Below are 20,782 nucleotides of genomic sequence, written 5' to 3'. Positions count from 1 at the left end.
TGCAAAAAATTCTATGATGTGAGAAATATTATTGCTCCCATTTATGGATGAGGAAACTGAGGCCCCAGAAGGTTTAACTTACCCAAGATCACAGAGTTCCAGAGCCTTCATTCCTACCTGCTCCATTATACTGTATCTTATATTAGGATCACAGGGAAAGCCTCTTAGATTTTTCTCTCACTTGCTGTTATTGACACAGAGTAACCGCTCTGTCTTTCCATTGGGAACATGTGTGTGTTCCTGAGGCTTTATTCAATTCAGCAGAGCCAATGAAACCTTATTCGGCACCTGCCCGGAGGAAATCAGGGTTAGATGCAAGACAGGCTCCGCCTGGTGGTGGGACTCAGTGCTCTCCCCACTGCAGCTCGGTCCCCAGATGTGGGACATGGCTTCGGACACTGCTGTATCATAATGCAGAGTGGGATATCCTGTGCAATGAACAAGAAGTTAGATGCTCTTGCATCCCTGCCTGACCTGCTTTCTCTCCTCCTTATTTAGTCCCTGACTTTATTTCCAGATTGTGTCCTCATATCTGGTTAAGTGTGAGGAGTTAAGCCTCCAGCTTCCTACCAACTCCCCTCTCCCAAGTCTTTCAGGGGCATGACTTAGGCCAGCTCTGCTCTAGGCCATATTTCCTTAGACCTTCTCTCTGTTAGATTCAGTTGTCCTAGCCCTCTACCTTCACAGAGAGTTGTCAAGACTTGGAGGCGGGCCTCAGAGAAAGGAACCTAGGAAGCTAGTTTTTAGTCCAGCCTTTGAGCTCTTCAGGAGGCAGACTCTGTGACTCATATATGGTGAAGCCAGCTCACCCAGGCCATGAGTTCCTCATGGGGGTTTTGACTGACACCAGTGGTTATCAATAGTGTGCTACTTCCTGGCCATGTCCTCCATGTGGATCTGCCTCAAAACCAATAGTGGTGAAGAGAGACTAATTGAGAATTCTGGTTTTCAGAATTTTGAAACCTGCCATGTCTACCTCCATCTTGGAAACACCTTAGTGATATAAGGATCAATGAACCATGGTCCTTCTCTACCATCAAGGAACATAAAATTTAGAGGGAATATAGACTTAAATGCAAGTAGTCAGGTGTAAGTAGGCAGAGGACACGCGGTCTACCCGAGAACACAGAGGAGGGCATGATGGCTTTCAACTAGAGCAATCAGAAGAAGCAGTCAGCATTAACAGGATTTTGTAGGCAAAGGAGGGAAGCACATTCCAGGTCAAGGGAACAACATGAGTGGAGACAATGAAACATGAAAGGCATAGGGTTTGGAGAATATCAGTGATTGAAACATTGGTTGTAGGAGAAGCTCAATGAGAGATGAAGCTGAAACCAGGTCATAGAAAATCTTAAATGTCATATTAAAGGACATGGTCTGTGTCCTTTGACAAATAAGCAGACATTCTAGGTTGAGTATTCTCTGAAGACTTTCACCTACTTCTCTCCTGAACTTGGGACTAGCAAATGCAGCTACATGGACTTGGCACATCCCCACTTGTAATTCCCATACACATCTCAGGCCTAATATGTCCAAACCAAACTCCCGATCTTTTCCCCACACCTGCTCTTCCTGTGGTCTTGCCCACCTTCCTGCTGCTAGACACCAAAACCTAGGTTTTACTCCTTTGTTTCTCTCACACCCCATAGCCAACCTCTCAGCAAATTCTAATACCTCAACCCTGAAAATACATCCAGAATTCTACCACTTCCCACCACCATCTCCACAGTGACCACCTTTGTCCTACCTCCATGATTCCTTACCAGGGTTGTGGCAAGAGCATCCTGTCACCCACCCGGAATCTAGTCTCCACCCAGCAAGCAGAGTGATCCTTGGAAAATGTAGGTCAGATCATGTCAGTCACTCCTCTGCTCAAAACCCATCAGGAGTTTCCCTCTCATTTGGAGTAGAGGTCAAAGACATCCTACATGACCTGCCCTTGCCCTCTTCTCTGAGCTCTTCTCCTCCTGCCCTCTCCCCTTGCTTCACCCCAGCATGCTGGCTTCTTGACTGTTACACACCGAACACGCTCTACCTCAGGACCCTTACACTTGCCACTTTCTTGGCCCGGATCTTGAGATGGGAGATTATTCAAAATTATCCAGGTGAGCCCAGTGTAATCAAAGACTCCTTACAAGGAGGGGACAGAGAGAGAGAGAGAGAGAGAGAGAGAGACCCGCCAGAGAAAATGGGAAGGCCACATAATAATGGAAGCAGAGGCTGGAGTGCTGTGGCCACAAGCCAAGGAATGCAGGCAGCCCCCAGAAACTGGAGGAGGTAAGGAACAGAGTCTCCATAGAGCCTCCAGAAGGAACCAGCCCTGCTAACACCTTGATTTTAGCCCCCTAAGACTTATCAGGCTTCTGGTCTCCAGAACTGTAAATCAATTTGTTGCTGGTTTGAGCCACCAAGTTTGTGGTCATTTCTTATAACAACAAGAGGAAACTCATACACCCGGAGAACCAGGAATGTCAGTCACAAGTAGAGAGGACACTGGACAGGGATTACTGGATCTCCTTTTACTCTTAAAATGCTAAGAAACTAAAGGGGCTTTAAAAAAATAAAATCACTGTAGCCTCTTCTACCTTCTGGCTCCTTCCGTGGCAAGATGGTGGAGGCGGAGGCCAGCTCTGCCCCAGTCCCCATCGACTCAGCTGGACCCCTTTTGTAGCAGGGGCTTTAGCAAATACAATTTCCAGACCTGACATAGAGAAATCGTCTTATTTTTTAAGAGCATTAGCTTTCCTAGCTTTTTCGCTCTTTCTTTTTTCCCTGATGGGAGGAGGAGAAAGAGAAGACTTCATGCCCCGAAGTAGAAATAATTACCTTCAGGACTGCAAGACCACAGTCCTACTGCTTATGTGGCTCTGATCAAAGTCAGTCATGAATTAAGCACAAACTGTAGCCTTTTATTCACTATTTCTTTAAATAATCTTTCTGCCTCTCCCCTTTGAGGAAAAAAAAAATGTAAAAACTGAAGACTAGCATTAACCATAATGATAATGTTTCACATTTATATTCTCGAAGAGCATTAGCATCATTAGGCAGTTAATGCATAGGACACATCTCTCAGTGAGGCAGGTCAGTCCTGTCATTCCCTCTTAGCGACAGGGATCTGGGGTCTGTGAGATTCAGCCCTCACTCGTCCAGTGTCATCCGTCAGTCACAGAGCCAGGGCTGGAAACCAGGTCAACAGAAACTCACATCTCTCCGTCACGTGGAGAACCACGAGCTGCCAACAGCCTCCAGAAAAGATTGTGTTTTCAAAAAAGGGGGAAAAAAGGAGTTTCTCAATTAAGAACAGGACTCAAGTTGTGTGGTTCCTCTTCTTTAGGAGAGATAAGAATAAAAACCACAGAACAGACGACAGTATAAAAACCCAGGGCTAGGCTGTGCGGCGTAGATGGTAAGAGCTAGGCGAGTTTGGAGAAAGGAGACGTTGATAGTGAAGGTGTGTCTATGCAGAGCTTTCTTTTCTCACAGTTCACACCAAGCCAAATCCGCATGCATAGCTCTGAGAGGCGCTCTGCATTTGCACAGTGGGGGCATATACATGGCCCACCGAAAGACAAATGTAGCTCCATCTGCAGCAGAACAGAATGCATTAGACATTAGCAGACCGGCCTCTTTGCTCCTGTTCTAGCAACTGACCTGTATTTAAGAAATCTCCTATCGCTCAGTGATGGCATTACTACAAGATTCATGTGACCCAGCCTGGATCCCTGCTGCAAAGAGACAAGACAGAGAGGTACTCTAGTACTTGACTTGTCTTATCATTTGCTGAAATGAACCAATATGTTAAGTAGTCCAATGTCTCACTTAAGGCTGCTAGGTGATTTCAGTGATTTTTTTTTCAAAGCGACAGAGATGAGTTAAACCAATGGTTCCAGACTTTGGGATTTCACAGAACAACTAAACCTCCCCTCCCCGCCAACCAAAAAAAAAAAAAAAAAAAAAAAGTGAAGAACTCCGAAACTTTTTGTTTGGGCAAGTAAAGGCATTTTTTTTTAAATGCTATCGTCTATTACCATAATTTTATAAAAGAAGTGGCATTTCAATGTCAAATAATGTAGAAGGACCTAATCTCAGAAACCTAACAGAAAATTCATGTAGCTCTATGAAAATGCACTCCATTGTGCTTGTTCTTCTCTTTTCACTGAAGGCTGGCGAGAACTTTGCGATGTTCTGGCCACAGCTGCAGACCGTGTCTGGGAATTCCTTATGTCTCTGACAGCTCTTAGAGACCTCATTCGCCACTTCGCCATTGGGAAAGCCTGGCCATCTACCTATGTTGTTGCTTTTTTTTTTTTTTTTTAAAGATTTTATTTATTTAGTTGACAGAGAGAGAGAGGATCACAAGTAGGCAGGCAGAGGGAGAGGGAGAAGCAGGCTCCCCGCGCGCGGAGCATGGAGCCCAGTGTGGGACTCGATCCCAGGACCCTGGGATCACGACCTGAGCCCAAGACAACCACTTAACTGACTGAGCCACCCAGGCGCCCTACCTATGTTGCTTCTTAAAGCCACAGTGACAGGTAGACTGTGCCTGCAGAGGGTGGTCACTGAGGGGACACTTTTTTTCCTTTTCTTTTCTTTCTTGAACTACAGCTGGGGAAGAACAAACACTTTCACCCATCTACCGAGCCACTCATTCATTCATTTATGGAGCACCTCCTGAATGCCGGGGTCTGTTTTAGGAAACGGGGAAGCAAAGAAGAATCTTCGAGCCCTACTGATCCATCCATCACGGAGCAAGGGCGACAATGCAGCACACGGCAGATTGCAGCGCCAGCGTCTCTCCAAGCAGAGTCAGAGCTGGGGGGCTTGGGTGGGGGGAAGGAGGGGCTGTGTGCATGTGCAGCACCCACCAAAATTCCATTTCCATTGTGCACACCCTGGTAACGACGCTGACAGCAGGCATATCTTCAGATAAGGCAGACAAAGATACATCCCACTGTTCTAATTCTGGAACTGCTATGCCACCTCATTAATATGTGAAAATGTGTTAAAAAGCTGCTGATAAACAGCTGCACAGAGGCAGAAATAGTGGCTCCCATCACATTTGCAAGCTTAATTGGCTCTCAAGCATGGCATGAGAAACGAAGCTTTGCCTGCATGTACAAACCGGGTAATTTGCTATAATACTCCACTTTATTGGTAGACATTTTGCCATATCATGTCTCCCCAACCACAGTTTCGGGACACTTCTGATTTACATGGCTCTGTTAACGGCCTCTTTCTTAGAAAGAGCTGTCGTATCGACTGGCACGGTTGTTTGAAAATTCCAATTTATCAATAAAACGGAAGATTGACTAGCTTCCACGCATTGCACAATTTCTAATAACGCAATTTCTATTCACTCAGAGAGCATTTGATTAAGGAATTAGATGCAAGTTATATATAAATCAGCGCGAGCCGAGCCCCGAGTCAACTGAGGCCACGGGAAGTGCATTTCTCAGGCGGGAGGAGTAAAACATGATCCCAACCCAGGATCGGACCGGGAGTTAGCAAAGAGGTTTCTCTGAAATGTTATAGCCAGAACAGATTTTCATTCCTCACCACACTGCTCCCCAAGGCCGGGGCACAAGCCCCAATTCACCTTACCTTGGGGATGGCCACACTTCCCGCTGGAGGAAGAGTCCCAAGTGAAGCTCAATTCCAATTACCTCCTTTCTCCCCCCACGTCTCCCCTTTCACAAGACAGATTGATGGCCTCCTCAGGTGCCTCCTGACTGCACCCGGAACAGGGGACAGCAACACCGAGCTCGCTGAATTGATTTCCACCGTGTCCCTATTTAGACCAGCCCTGGGCAGGTGATTGTCTTCACTGCCCTCCCTTCAGCCTCCCCCATCACACAGAGGAATTACAGCTGGTTGGGGGAACTTCTCTTCTGGATAAATATTAAACTGCCAACTGGCAACTGCTCTTTCCTTCTGGGTTGGGGATTATGTATTCGTGTAATTTTTATATTGTGTTTGTTTTCTTGGCAAATGGCTTACTTCTTATTACTGGGTGGCAGGGTGGGGAGAGGAATCATGTAACTCTAGGGGCACGTTCTGCTTGATAAAAGGCAGATAATAAAAAGGTGGCTTTTTTTAAATGCAAGGAGTGCAAAAGTATATAATTTAACTGAACCCGAAGAGCCTTGAATCCTACAATTATCCAAGCAATATCCAAGCAGTGCTTGGAGCAGGGTAACTTAGAAATGGGATTTTTCTTTTTAGAAGAATTTAGATGAGTCTCTTGGCACATACATCTCCTTTCACCTAGCTCTCCTGGACCCTGTCTGCACCCCCACCCCCTGGAAGAGTGCAAAAACAGCCTCTGGGGGCACCTGGGTGACTCAGTTGTTAAGTGGCTGCCTTCGGCTCAGGTCATGATCCCAGGGTCCTAGGATCGAGCCCCGCATCGGGCTCCCTGCTCAGTGGGAGGCCTGCTTCTCCCTCTCCCACTCCCCCTGCTTGTGTTCCTGCTCTCGCTGTCTCTCTCTGTCAAATAAATAAATAAAATCTTTTAAAAAAAAAAAAAAAAAACCGGCTCTGGGTCAGCGTGTCCCATGTCTAGAAAATTTGAATGTTTCCTGGCAATGCCAAGAGTAGGGGACCTTAGAATTGCAGATGCAGGAGGATTAAGTCAAAGCCCTTGGTATAAAATCTGACCTAATTAAGACACTACTGGGCAAAGCATTCCAACAGCAATTACACAGGTCATAAAGGGGGGAAGTATCTTTTAAAACCAAGAAATGCTTCTGCCAAAATTATGCACCCCTGAGGGTCAAATGAGGGGTTATAAATGCAGGACATCACTCTCCTTGACCTCAAGCGGGGGCACCTTTCTTCCATCAGCTGCCATAAAGCCTGCCTGCCTGGGGGTTTCTGCAAGGGGCGCCGGGCTTCCTCTTCCAAACATCTATCGTCTCTCCCATGGACAGCTTCTCAGAAGCAGCAATGATCCTCTCATTTGTGCCCCTGGCCTCCCTTACAAAGCCATTCATACATTTACTCTATACCAGGACCTATCTCAGCTTCTAAAGATGCAGAGATGGATCAAATTCTAACAATAAGATGACTTCACATAGCAACCTCTAGGCCGGAAGTCATTTGGGGGCATTTTCTTACAGTTTTGAGGTTCTCATGATAGGAAATTATTCATTCAGGTCTATTTTGAATTTTGAGCCCTTATTAAGCATAGGCATTACGCAAGGTGCTGGAAATCGAAAGATGAGTAAGTTACATCGCCTTGTCCCTAAGAAGTCACAAGCCTAATGGAGAAAATAGACATGTGCATAAACACACAAGATCATGAGTAATATCCCTCGGCTGCAGATGGGAAATGGAGGAACAGAGACTCACCCTGGCTGAGACTGGGAACAAGGCTCAGTGGTCCCGCTGAGGTTTGCAAAACAGGCATGACCACCTTAAACTAAGTGAACAAGAGGTAAGGGCCTGGGCTCTGGGACCAGACAACACAGGTTCAAATCCCAGCTCCTCTACATGCTGTGTGATCTTGAGGAAATTACTAAACTCTCTGTGCCTCTATTTCCTCTTCCGAGAAGGGAGGCTAATAAATCCACCTCTTCGAGTTGTTTTAAGGATTAAAGAAGAGGCACCAAACATGATGCTTGCCCAGCCCCATCGTTGGCTGTGCAATGTTACACAAGTTTTTGGAACTGTGTGCTTCGTTTCTACAAAATACCCACTTCGTTGTATGTTGAGAATTTAATGAAAAACACATGTAAACTTACACTCTTGTATCAATGCCTAGCACGAAAACTTATTATTATTGATGTTTTTATTACTACAAACACACCCCCAATGCAATAAAAAAAAGCTTTACATTTTACATTATGTTTTCACAGTCAAAGGAAAAAGCCTGGAAATCAGAATTTTAATTAAAGGGATTTAGGGAAATTGATCAACCTCTCTGGGCCGTGGTCTTTTCCTGGATAAAGTTACCTCTTCCAGAACCTTCCCCACCACCTCCTTCCTGGGAGGCAGAATCAGGGTGCAACACATCAACAGCACCTGGAACAACCATCGTGGGACATCCTTGGTGACAGCCTCCCAACTCATCTGTGAGCCGGGAACTAGTACTTGACGTTCATCTATCTATCCCGTGGGAGGTCCTAAATAAATGTTGGTTGAATGGGCAGATTGGAGGTTTTGACTATGGAGTTGGGGGACTTTGAGAAATTCAATTAACTTACTTCAAGTCACCAGGTTTGCTAGTGGGATGTGAGCCTAGAACTGAACGTCTTCTTACTCTGGCTACATTGCCTTCCCTCAGACTACAAAGTCATTCTCTCCAGAGTGTTAAGCTGGGAGTGATTGTGTCCTTTGCAAATAATTCTTTATTTTCAGGGGCTTAACATGAACAGTCTTTAAATTGCAAACTACCCTAGTGCATTTAAAAAACTGATTTAGCGAATGTCAGTGTATCTGCAACTTGTCGGCGACATGCCTGTCACACAAGGCACGTGCAGCTGGGTCCTGACTTCCCCTATGAACTGACATGTATTATCGGAATGGCTAACACCCTCTGTGGGCTGGAGGGCTGTTGCCCCGTCTGCAAGGAGAAGAAACTGAAAAATTACATTAAAAAGTTGTGACTGGGAGGCCCTGCTTTGTTCTTTAATCCATGGGTATTTATTTAAATATCCAAAGAAATGGCAATGAGATCTTGAAGCCCAAAACTCAAATTATTTCTGCTCCAGGACAATGCGGTCTCCTTGTGATCCTAAATCATGATTGTAGAACACAAGAACAGTGAAATATTAAATCAAAAAACAGTCAGTGATCATCTCTTACTTTCCCCAATGGGCTCCTAGAACTCAGAGACAAGTTTTAGAAGTCAAGACGTTTGATTTCCAAGAGCCCATTTGCAGGAACCTAAGAAATGAGCTAAAATGTTCTAGCCAAATGTCTGGATTATTGACATAGGATCCATTACATCCTATTCTAGCCAATGGGACTCCATGGGTATCTACATAGTATCAGCCACTTGGATGATGCTTAATGAAGAAGCTTCTCAATGATCCTCTCTTGGGAGCAAACAGGAATTGTGAAGAAGAGGAAATCAAAGGCCGGGGTGGAGCCTAGGTGAAGAAATACATTGAGAAGGCATCTTCCCGGGATGGCGGCCTCGTATGTGCACGCACACACAATCACACATGCCCCGCCTGGGACCCTTCCCTTCCGAGAGCTCCACTGCAATAGTCAGTCTTGTCCTGCCTCAGAATCCTGCAAAGGGCAGGAAGAAGCCAGAGGGGATGCTGTGTGGCAGTCTGGCAAGTTGAAATCAGATTCTCTCTTTCAGATGTCATTGTTCCCTCGTACTTGTGAGCCCAGCACACTATTATTCTTGTTCGTTCAGACGGGCTGCACACCCACCCCACCTTAGTGCCACTTCAAACGTCAGCTGACAGATGTCCTATTGGATACATGAGCAGCGAACTGAACTTTGAGCTTAGCCTACGAGAGGTGGTACAATGTGAACATATTACATATTAGCCCCCAAGCTATATAAATAGATGAAACCAGTCTGTTATTAAGGGATATCAAGGTACCAAGTTCTTTGAATACGTTTTTAAATATAAAATTCTCACATTACGTAGTAATTTCTATGTCTACATGTCTGTCTCCCTCCATAGACTATGAGTAGTTTAAGTGCCAAAACTATCTCATTGTAGGGGCGCCTGGGTGGCTCAGTCAGTAAACATCTGCCTTCAGCTCAGGTCATGATCCCAGGGTCCTGGGATCGAGTCCCACGTCGGGCTCTCTGCTCCGTGGGGAGCCTGCTTCTCATTCTCCCTCTGTAGCTCCCCCTGCTTGTACTCTATCACTCTGTCAAATAAAATAAAATAAAATAAAACTACCTGGATTCTGACCCCAGCTCCCTCCTTACCAGCTGTGTGCCTTTGGACAAATTGCTCAATCTCTCTGGAGTTTCCAGATTCTCCATCTCTAATATGTTGCGATGATATCAGACACCGCACTAAATGCATTCCACAGCACCTGACACAAAGTAAACACTCAGTATTATTACTATTATTGAATTCAGGGTGTCCGGCCACTGAAGCTACCAGAAAACTCCAAGCCTTTAGGTCGTTTCATCCCCAATTCTAGTCAAGAAAGTCCCATTTTGTGAACCTTCATTTCATAAGCTGAGACAGGATTTAATGGCCTTCCAGAATGTGAAGGGCACAGGTGGTGGTAAGCAGCTGCTCCCCATCTCTGCTGAGGACGAGCTGAGAGTCTTAAAGAGCCACATGAGTGATTTGGGTATAAAGTATTAGGAATCGCTTCCTAATGTTCGAGGGTGTGAAAGTCTGGGCTGCCTGGAGGGCAGCCGTGGAATCCCCCTCTTGAGATTCTTTAAAAATTGAATACTTAATCGGCTCTAAGGTGGATAAAGACCAGGAAAGCACCTCACGTTCAAGTAACAGTTTGTTCAGGTCAGTCCAGTTATGCTGCTGTTGACCTAGTTCCGGTGAAGAGCTATTACCTGGAAAGATTCATACAGAAAGGAAGACAGTATGGAAGGCAGATTCCTCTACTTAGTGAGCTTGTAATAAAGCATTTTAATATGGGGCGCCTGGGTGGCTCAGTTGGTTAAGCGACTGCCTTCGGCTCGGATCATGATCCTGGAGTCCCGCGATCGAGTCCCGCGATCGAGTCCCGCATCGGGCTCCCTGCTCGGCGGGGAGTCTGCTTCTCCCTCTGACCCTCCTCCCTCTCATGCTCTCTCTCATTCTCTCTGTCTCAAATAAATAAAAAATAAAATCTTTAAAAAAAAAAAAAGCATTTTAATATGCTGTTAACCCTCATTCAAAATAACCTCACATCTCAGGGCGCCTGGGTGGCTCAGTCGTTAAGCATCTGCCTTCGGCTCAGGTCCTGATCCCAGGGTCCTGGGATCGAGCCCCGCATTGGGCTCCCTGCTCAGTGGGAAGCCTGCTTCTCCCTCTCCCACTTCCCCTGCTTGTGTTCCCTCTCTCACTGTCTCTCTCTCTGTCAAATAAATAAAATCTTTAAAAAAAAAAAAAAACCTCACATCTCATTGAGCCATTTCTGGAGGACCCTGAAAGGCGGGGGCCTGGCTCGAGCACTCATGAGAGCCGGCAGCGTTGGGGGCCCCGTTTAGCGGCAACCTCAGGTGAGTGCCCCGCATCCTGTGGTGTGCAGATCATGATGTTGGCAGTTTCCAGCTTAAGATGGCAAACAGAAGAGGAGAAAAGTCCCTTCCAGTCCACTGTCCGGGGGTGGGGGGGGTGGGGGGTGGAGTATCAGAGAAACACCTATGAGTGCACAGACCCAAATTTTACACCTATTATTCTTTTCAAGCAGAAGACTGTTTTGCATATTTCCTCTTGGGAAGAAAATACTCTGATTTTAGTGAAGAGGTGGATGCAGCCTCTTGCTCTTCGTCTTGGTTGCCCAGAGGAAGAGAGCAAAGAGAAAAAAAAAAAAAGATTTCCGGGGGCGGGGGAAGAAAAGCTCGCAGAGGCTTTGATCCTGAGTAACCTAAAGCATGAGTTAAGGCTGAAAGGGGAGGGTGCGCAGGTGACTGAGGAAGCCGGGCTGGTTTGCAGTTTTCTGGCCGAATAAGGGGATTAGACAGAAGCCTGGAATGGTGATATGTGATAAAGACAAGTACATGGAATGTAATGGTTTGTTCTCTTCCAAATTACTGAACATTAAGTTTAAATGTTTTCATATAAATATTAAATTATATGTATATTGCAGGATCTCGCTTGCACATCACCACTCAGTTTAAGGAAAATGGAGCTTCTTTGTTCCCTGTAAGTATTCTTCCTCCAAGCTCACGCCCCATTGAAGACTAGGGGAGAAAACAAACTTGCCAATTGATAATATCTCAGGCTCTTCTCTTTCAAGCAGGGTCTCTCGGTAAAGGCTTCCCTTAGAGAATTCTGTTCATCCTCACTCCCCAAAACGGCTCCTGGTGATGGGAAAGCAGGTGGCTGATCTGGCTCAGCCTTGCCCTGCCTTGCAGGGGCACAGCTGGTCCCTTGTGGCCTTGAGGGACACTGGGCCATCATTCCCTGCAGTCATCCACATATGCCAGGCTGTGGGGGCTAGCAGCTCTGCCTCAGGCCATGGCCAGCCCCAAGGCCAAGCTTCTATGACTCTCAAGCCACATTGGACAAGTTGCCAGGTCCGAGCCAGCTTCTCCAGGCTGGCAGCCTTCCCGGAGCTACGGATGAGGGAAGGGCCCCAAGCTCTCAGGCTCCCCAATCCCCAGCAGCTCCGCTCACAACCTGCTCTGCTCCCCAAGCTTTCACGTCCTAAAGAAGGAAACAGATGCACTTGCTTTCGCTACAGTTGGTTCGAACCAGCTGAAGCTATAAAAGAATCAGGACCTTTAGCAAACTCACCACTAAAAAAAGCTGATAAACAACCAAGAACTCTGAGTGACCCTGGTCATCAGACCTTGCCGGACCCAGCTGAGGGCTCTTTCCTGCCCAATGAACAATGGGACTTGTTTCAACCAACCACATGCAGATTAATGGATGCACTCTGACTTTGCAGAGCACAAGTTGTCCATCGTGAATTAGCATAAATCTCATGACCTCCTCCCTTTCTAGCACATAAAGCCCCCTGACTTTCCCTCAGAAATGTCGTTCACTGCTGTGTAGCCCCTTGCCAAGGAGGTAACTCAGTTCAGTGCCGGCTCTAGTGATGCTTCAGTCATGGATTTTCCAGAAATTTCCCCAATGGGAGGAGGAAGTGAGTACACAGGCCTCTGAGGTCTTTGCCTTCCTCTTCGGTCCTCACTCTCCTCCTCTAAAGAGCTTCTTAGGCCTTCCCTTCTGCCATTGTTCCCAGGGGCACTAAGCCACATGACCTAGCATTGGTGGCAGGATGCAGGAAGAGAAACTAGCTTAGTAATTAGGATACCTATTGAGTAGTAGGGTTTTTAAGATTTATTTTTGTTTATTTATTTGAGAGAGCATTTGCATGCACACATAAGCAGGGGGACGGGCAAAGGGAGAGAATCTCAAGCAGACTCCCCACTGAGTGCAGAGCCTGATGCAGGGCTCAACCCTGGGCTCATGAGCTGAGCCGAAACCCAGAGTCGGATGCTCAACCTACTGAGCCACCCGGGGCCCCAAGAAGTAGTTTTAAATTACTGTTCCATTACCTATATCATGAATGAAAGATCCAAAATTTAATTTGGTAGGCAATGAGACAGTCTGGATTGTACTTATTAGATTGCTTACTAATAATTTTTTTAAAGATTTTATTTGAGAGAGAACACAGTTGGAGAGTGAGAGGAAGAAGCAGACTCCCTGCTGAGCAGAGAGCCTGATGTGGGTGAACTGTGGATGTGCTAAGATCCAAGTCAAAATCGTTTGGTTCCTCTCAAACTCACACACAGCTGCCATAGTACCGCCACTGGGTGTCAGCATACCAAACCGAAGGCAGAGGTCTTTTAGAGGAAATAAGGCAACGGCATTTACCAAGGGCCGTCTCAGTCCAAAAAACACTTATGCATACATTTCCTAATTTAATCTGAGAGATGAAGAAACTTTTGAGAGAACAGAAAATGCAATAGTTAATGGAGTGACTGATTTGTATCAGAGGTGTTTTGTCTCTACTTTCTAAATTGAAAAAATAACATTAGAGTAGACTTGGAAGTTAAGAGGATCAGTCCCCAGATTCTTCGTTAACAAAGGGCTCTTTCCAGCTATATGCACCTTATCACACAATGAAACCATTATTAGAAGCACTTCAGGGAAGAGTGTGCTCAGTGTGCTCTCTCCCTCTGCAAAAATCAGCCAGAGACAAGCATTTGCTATAAAATTATCTGGTTTAATCACTATCAACATCAGAACTGTAGTACATTAGAGTACAAAACCCATATGTACAATTACACATAGAAAAAACTTTCTTTGTGAGGAGCAATTTTCAGCAAATCTGACAAACAGCAAGAGTCATCCCTATTTTGGGTTTGAAAAGAGAACTGGAAATTTCCAAGATGTCCCCCTCCTCCCTCTGGCTCCAGTGACCCTCCCAACATCCATTTGCAAAGGCCTGAGGTAGGAAGGGTGGTATTAACACTATCGAAGGCACTCATTCTCCTCTCTTATGGAAGGGGTGAATTTTTAGGAAACATTTCCCATCATTTATTACACTGATGTTCCATCCATCTGTATCATTAGGTTCAGTAGTTACCATGACAATATGATGCCTACAGCAATCTAACTTGATAGCCAGATGCCAGAATGTGAAAAAATAGGACCAGCTAAGAAAGTGAGAGAAATATAATTAATCTGAAGCACATAAAAATGTGCACAAAACTAGGACCAAGAGGGAAACTGCTGAAATGTCAGTGAGGAGGGAGCTCTGCTGGGAAGCAGTAATCAAGTTTCAGCATATAAACTTTGCTAACTAGAGCTGTGAATTGGTCTCTAACTAAGACTGAGGAATGCATCAACATTGGTCACGAATATCGCTCTGGGCGCCTCCCCCAAATAATTTCCTGCCGCAAAGCCCAGTGGATTCGTCTTGATTCCAGCTGAGGGAATTCCAAGTTCGCTTGACTCTCCTGAGGATCTGAAGCTACCATCCTGAATGCTCCCGCCATGGCATCCTGCTCACCTCCGGTCTGCTGTTCTACCGAGCTTTTCCATCCGACGTGGTACTAGCCATCATTCTGAAGCTAATGTTGAGACTGGACTGAGCTGTGTCCTGGAAGACCCTGTCCCAGTGAAGGCAATAGGCCAGCAGGACCCTCTGGGGGGCCCCAATATGGCAGAGGGGTTGGAAATCAAGGAAGGAGACCAGCCTGGGACAGGTGGCCATTATCATCATGGCTGGGTTGGATAGCGGCGCTGAGCTAGGCGATTCGGTCGGTTCAAACTACTAACCATGGAGAGCTGGAAAAGAAAAAAGGTTGCCTGAGATTATAGCTCCAAGCAGGACTCCATCCAGGGCTGGCTGGTTGGACTGAGCTAGGGCATCCTGAGTCTAGAACACTCAGGCTGCATTTGGCTTCCCATGGTGATATTCTAATTATTTACTTTCACCCGACATCTGCACCTCTTAACTATAGCAAAAGAAATTCAATTTTATTAAGAGGCAAGGCCAGGGCACCTGGGTGGCTCAGTTGGTTAAGCGACTGCCTTTGGCTCAGGTCATGATCCTGGAGTCCCGGGATCGAGTCCTGCATCGGGCTCCCTGCTCAGCAGGGGGTCTGCTTCTCCCTCTGACCGTCCCCCCTCTCATGTGCTCTCTCTCTCTCTCTCTCAAATAAATAAATAAAATCTTTTAAAAAAAAAAAAAAGAGACAAGGCCAAATGGGTACATAAGAGCAATCAATCTACTCCCAAGTCACTGAAGGGCAGGGATTTTAGTTTCTCTCAAAGTTTGCAATGATCCCTGACACCCCCAGGTGGAGTGACGGTATTTCCACACCACTGGTACCAACACCTATGTGTCTCTCAGAGTCTCAAGACCTGTGAAAGGTCAAGAGTGGTATTACTAATAGTGACACTGACTGAGCATTTTCCATGCATGAGGCCCTTCACACACATGCTCCCATTTAATCCTCACGCCCACCCCCGCGAGGTGGCTACTACTAACCCCACTTTACAGATGCAGAAACTGAGTCTTATAGAGGGTAAGTCATTGTGCAAGAACCCACACACACTAAGTGGCAAACAAGGACTATAAACTTGGATTGCCTTCATCCAAAATTTGTGCTCCTAACCCCTCTCCCTCAGGGCTCCCTTACCTGGGGGACCTGAGATGGGTTGTAGAGAGGAACACTTCCTTTCAAGGGAGTTGGGGGAAGCAGAACACCAGGGTTGAAGTAAAGCTCAGAGGAAACAGCCTGTGATGGAAAATAATAGAAAATCCTATCAGTCGCCGCTTCTGGTTCCAGAACATCAAGGGTTTCCCTCGAGTGTCAACTTTGGTCAAGAGATACCGATGAAAAGGATTTCCTGATAGACCTCAGGGAATTCAAGCAAACAAACGTGATTCAAGTGGGCACGGCCAACCCCTGGGTCTGGGGTGGCAAAAGCAGAGGCTCAGGGTCTGCTGCACCTGGAGCGAGTGACAAAAAAAAGCCACTGTCAATTCTCTTGATAGCACCATAAAAAGTAGTATCATATTCTCGGAAAGGCCTAAAATACTGCAAGAGTGCTCTAACCCAACCACAAGAAAATAAAAATGTTTTCCTAGCAATCGGCATGAAATACGTACCATGTGGACGATTCATCAAGAACTTTTTACAGCCCTTGCCAAAGTCCCTGGTGAGCTCTGGGACACGGAAAGAGGCCGTTCTCTAGACTTCACCTAAGGAAGTCGTTATGGGCTACATCATGTCCCCCTGAAACTTCCTATGTGGAGATTCTAACCCCCAGTACTTCAGAATGTATTTAGAGGTAGTGTCTTTAAAGAAGTGTTTGAGGGGGCGCCTGGCTGGCTCAGTCAGTAGAGCATGTGACTCTGGATCTCGGGGTTGTAAGTTCAAGCCCCACGTTGGGTGTAAAGATTACTTAAAATCTTAAAAAAAAATAAAGAGGTGATTAAGGTAAGATGAGGGCATTAGGGTGGGCCCTAAGTCAATGTGCCCGGTGTCCTTATAAGAAGGGGAAGTTTGGACACAGAGACACACAGAGGGAAGACCCTGTGAAAGCCATGGCCATCTACAAGCCAAGGAATGAGGCCTCAGGAGAAACCAACCCTGCCAACACCCTGCCTCAGACGTCCAGCCTCCAGAGCTGTGAGGAAATCACTTTAAGCTGTAGCCTGTGACATTTTGTCATGGTGGCCCTAGCAGACTACTACAGAAGCTTTCTGCCCTCACCGGGTGGCACCTCCAGCCCACACTGAATGTTCAGTCCTTGCACACGCAGGCCTCTGGTGGGGCCCTAAGCTCCAGCCTGGGGGCTGCTCACCTCAGGCCCAGACAGGCCTTCACTCCCAGCGCCCTCAGCTGCTCTCCCACCGGACGCTGATCCTCGGACTTGGCCCTCGCCTGGAAAGCAATGAGTCAGAGCTGTTTCCACGGCTCAGGGCTGAGGAAGGCCCGCTCTCAGAAGGTGCCCCCAAGGCCCGAGGTACCTCAGACCCAGAGAGCCCACAGACCCAGAGGACATGAGGTTGGCGGTACCTGTCGCTCCAGACAAGGTGTCCGGCAGAGACTGGGGCTCCGGGAGAGAGGTCAGTGTGAAGCCAGGGCCAGCCTCAGGGGGAGAAGATGCTCTGGAGGTCTCCTGCGTCGTGGAGAAAGACAGGCAGAGTTGGAGGTACTGGTTGCTAACAAACTCATGCCCACAACAGCGGCCCCAACCTGTGACCTGCGGCTGGGGACTCACCCCAAAACTCTCGTGCCACCCCTCCGCTCAGTAATCAAACAACTACTGGTGCCCTAAAGTTAATATTCTTCGTCCTAATTTTTAAGACCCAGTTGGCCTTTGCCAATTGCCAGATGCCAGCTCTGGGCCTCAGAGGCTCTGAGGAAACTTCCTCCAATGGACCCACAGGAGAGGAAGGGTCCTTGCCCCTGGGGCCCTCTCACTTACCTCAGAGTTGGGACTGTCAGATGAGTCTTCTCCAGAGGCGGATGCATTGTTGGTGGGCTTCGAGCGAAACCAGCTGAACCAGCCAAACCCGGAGCTCTGGAAGGGAAAGGAGGAGATTTAGGGCCTACAGGTGTGCTTCTCCCACTGACTAGGAGACAGGCCCACCCCAGTACGATGCTGGGGAGTCGGAGGCCCTGCCAAAGCCTAGGTTCCCAAGTCTGCCCCCCACACCATTTGGGAAGGGGACGGCAGAACAAGACCATCCACCTTCATGTTCTCTTTCTCGTCTCCTGGCTTTTCTTTCTGTGCCAGGCTTTGGGAAGATTTTTTATCTGCCTCATCGGAGGACTCCTCCTCATCCTCCTTGACTGAAACAGTGGAACTCTCAGAATTATTTCGTGATCTGGGAATCGCTGGCACCTGGAATTAAAGAACATAAGAACGAACGTTTTTATAGCACTTGACAGGTTATGAGGGCAAATCACATGTTCTCCCTCACCAGCCCCGCTAAGTAAATCACTGGGATGGCCTTACAGGCTCACATTTTACTGACGAGGAAATCAGGCTTAGCTAGGAGAAATGATTTGCCGAAGGCCGCAGGACAAGGCCAGAGCCCATCCCCATCCTTGTGTTATCCCCTAATCCTCTGGGCTTCCGGCCGCTGTGCTCCCTCCCCACATCAAAGTTCCAGAATTATGCTGAAGCCTGGAGCAGAGGATGTGGAAGGCCCCCGGTGGAGAGGAAGCGGGACAGGACACACCCCACGGGTACCTACACACCCAAAAGGACAGAGACTGACCCTCATTCATCTGAGAGCTCATTCCTAGCAGACTTGTTCAAGATCAACTGAGAACAAATGCAACAGAGAAGGGCAAAATATGCCCATGTGCCTTTATATTTGTGGGGGGGTGGAAAATATACATAGCATAAAATTCACCGATTTAACCATTTTTAAGTGTGCAATTCAGTGGCATCAGTATATTCCCAATGTTGTATAGCCACCACTAATAATCCATTTCCAGGGGCGCCCGGGTGGCTCAGTCGTTAAGTGTCTGCCTTCCGCTCAGGTCATGGTCCCAGGGTCCTGGGATCGAGCCCCGCATCGGGCTCCTAGCTCCGCGGGAAGCCTGCTTCTCCCTCTCCCACTCCCCCTGCTTGTGTTCCCTCTCTCGCTGTGTCTCTCTGTCAAATAAATAAAATATTTTTTAAAAATAATAATAAATAATCCATTTCCAGAACATTTAATTAACCTCAACAGAAACTCTGTGCCCACTAAACACTAACTCCCCATTTTCCCCTCCCCCCAAGCCCCTAGGCACCTCTACTCTTTTTGTCCATAAATTTGCCTCTTCTAGGCACCTCATATAAGCAGAATCACACAACATTTGTCCTTCTGTGTTATATTCACATTCTATACTCCAAAAAGGCATAATTGGTACAACCCTTGGAAATACTTTGGCAAATCTAGAAAAAGCTTCAATTTTTTATTCTGAGTACAGCATTTACTAGGTAGTAAACGCTGTTCTAAGCACTTATATATAGTGATTCGTTTAATCCTTACAACTGTCCTGTGAGGAGGGTTATTATCATCCCATTTTACATATGAGAAAACTAAGACACAGAAAGATTAGGCAACTTGTCTAAGGCCACACAGCTAGGAGATGGCAGAGCAAGGATTCAAACCTCAGCAGTCTGACTCCCTTTCTAGGACTTTCTCCCGGTTGAGTAATTCAAGAAATACACAAGGTTTGCACGTCCATCACTAGAATGTCCACCACCGTGTTTTACACGTGAGGGGAAGGGAAAGGAAATCAAAGAGAGAGGAGGAAAGAGAGAAAAGGAAGAGAGACACACTTGAAATGTCTGCCCCCCCATTCTGACCTCTGCTCAAGACCTCCCCAGAGGGGCCCTCCCCGGCCAGCCCATCTAAAGTAAAATCCCTCATGCACACAGTTGTTTATTTGAGTCACCTCCACTAAACAGAAGCACATGGGAGTAGGCTTTGTCTGGTTCCCTATGTGTCCCCAGCCCTGTGACTGTGCTGGGGACATTATAGGAACTTGGGATTTGTGAATGAATGAACGAATGAATGAATGAATGAATGAATGAATGAATGAATGATGGTGCTTTCACATAATGGACTTGATCATACCAATATTAAAAATCATTAATGGGGGCACCTGGGTGGCTCAGTCGGTTAAGCGTCTGACTTTGGTTTCTGTTCAAGTGGTGATCTCAGGGTGGTGAGATGGAGCCCCATGGACGGCTCCATGCTTAGCGCAGAGTCTGCTTAAGTTTCTCTTTGCCCCTCCTCCACCCTTGCATGCTCACTCATGCTCTCTCTCTCTCAAATAAATAAATCTTAAAAAATAAAACAAAATAGGGGTGCCTGAGTGGCTCAGTTGGTTAAGTGTCTGCCTCGGCTCAGGTTGTGATCCTGGGTGATTTTTTGCTAATTTTATGCTATGTGATCTAATTGCCCCACATTTTTTTGCTAATTTTATGCTATGTGATCTAACTGCCCCACATAGGGCTCCCTCAGCAGGGAGTCGGCTTCTCTCTCTCCCTCTGCCCCTCCCCCCCACTCGGGCTGGCATGCTCTCTCTTTCTCTCTCATAATAAAATAAATTTTAAAAATAAATAAAATAACAATAAAATAATAAATAAAAATAAAAATCATTTATGAATGACATGGAAAACCTCATTTTATAGTATTAAATAACAAATAGGAAATAAAGTTTTCTATACACATTCAGAAACATATGAGTAATATTTGATTGATAATTTATGATACTTTTTCTTTATTTTTCAAGTTTTCTATAACAGTAATGTACTACAGTACATTTCAGTCAGGAAAAAATAAGGAAAGCATAAAAGTTTTTAAGTCCTACAGTCCCATTACTACTTGAGACATTTATAGGATGTAACCACTATTTATGTGATCAAATTTATACAATGAAACCCTCCAGCCTTCAGGCAAAACTGAAGAACATCTCAAATACCCATTGTTGGGGGAAGGGTTAAGTGTCTAGCTAACACAGTCAATTAGGCAGGGCCACCTCCAAGACCTTCCAGCCTAACTGAGGAGAAAAGACACAGCAGCCATAAATCCTTCTTGGAAAAAAAAGTGAGGTAAAAATTACAATAAAGAAATAAGCATCAGGGCGCCTGGGTGGCTCAGTTGGTTAAGCGACTGCCTTCGGCTCAGGTCGTGTTCCTGGAATCCCAGG

The 20,782-nt window shown here is 46.4% G+C and overlaps 1 protein-coding gene across 7 annotated transcripts in view; it reads right to left on the bottom strand.

Annotated features, from left to right (window-relative positions):
* Positions 1–13,809: 13,809 nt before the first annotated feature.
* The window catches only part of SEC16B (SEC16 homolog B, endoplasmic reticulum export factor), a 102,792-nt gene continuing 95,819 nt past the window's right edge, over positions 13,810–20,782 (bottom strand). For all 7 annotated transcript variants that reach the window (XM_064594273.1, XM_064594277.1, XM_064594275.1 and 4 more), the window contains 6 exons: positions 17,820–17,972; positions 17,553–17,648; positions 17,141–17,243; positions 16,926–17,005; positions 15,755–15,853; positions 13,810–14,897 (listed from right to left, as the gene is read on the bottom strand). In XM_064594273.1, the coding sequence (XP_064450343.1) occupies positions 14,829–14,897; positions 15,755–15,853; positions 16,926–17,005; positions 17,141–17,243; positions 17,553–17,648; positions 17,820–17,972 (600 nt within the window). In that variant the 3' untranslated portion in view covers positions 13,810–14,828. The remainder of the gene's footprint in view (positions 14,898–15,754; positions 15,854–16,925; positions 17,006–17,140; positions 17,244–17,552; positions 17,649–17,819; positions 17,973–20,782) is intronic.

The sequence above is a fragment of the Mirounga angustirostris genome, unplaced genomic scaffold (assembly GCF_029215605.1).
Source record: "Mirounga angustirostris isolate CCGP_5_RB_7025 unplaced genomic scaffold, mMirAng1.0.hap1 SCAF_6, whole genome shotgun sequence".
NCBI lineage: Eukaryota > Metazoa > Chordata > Mammalia > Carnivora > Phocidae > Mirounga > Mirounga angustirostris.
This window is presented reverse-complemented; position numbering and strand designations above follow the sequence as displayed.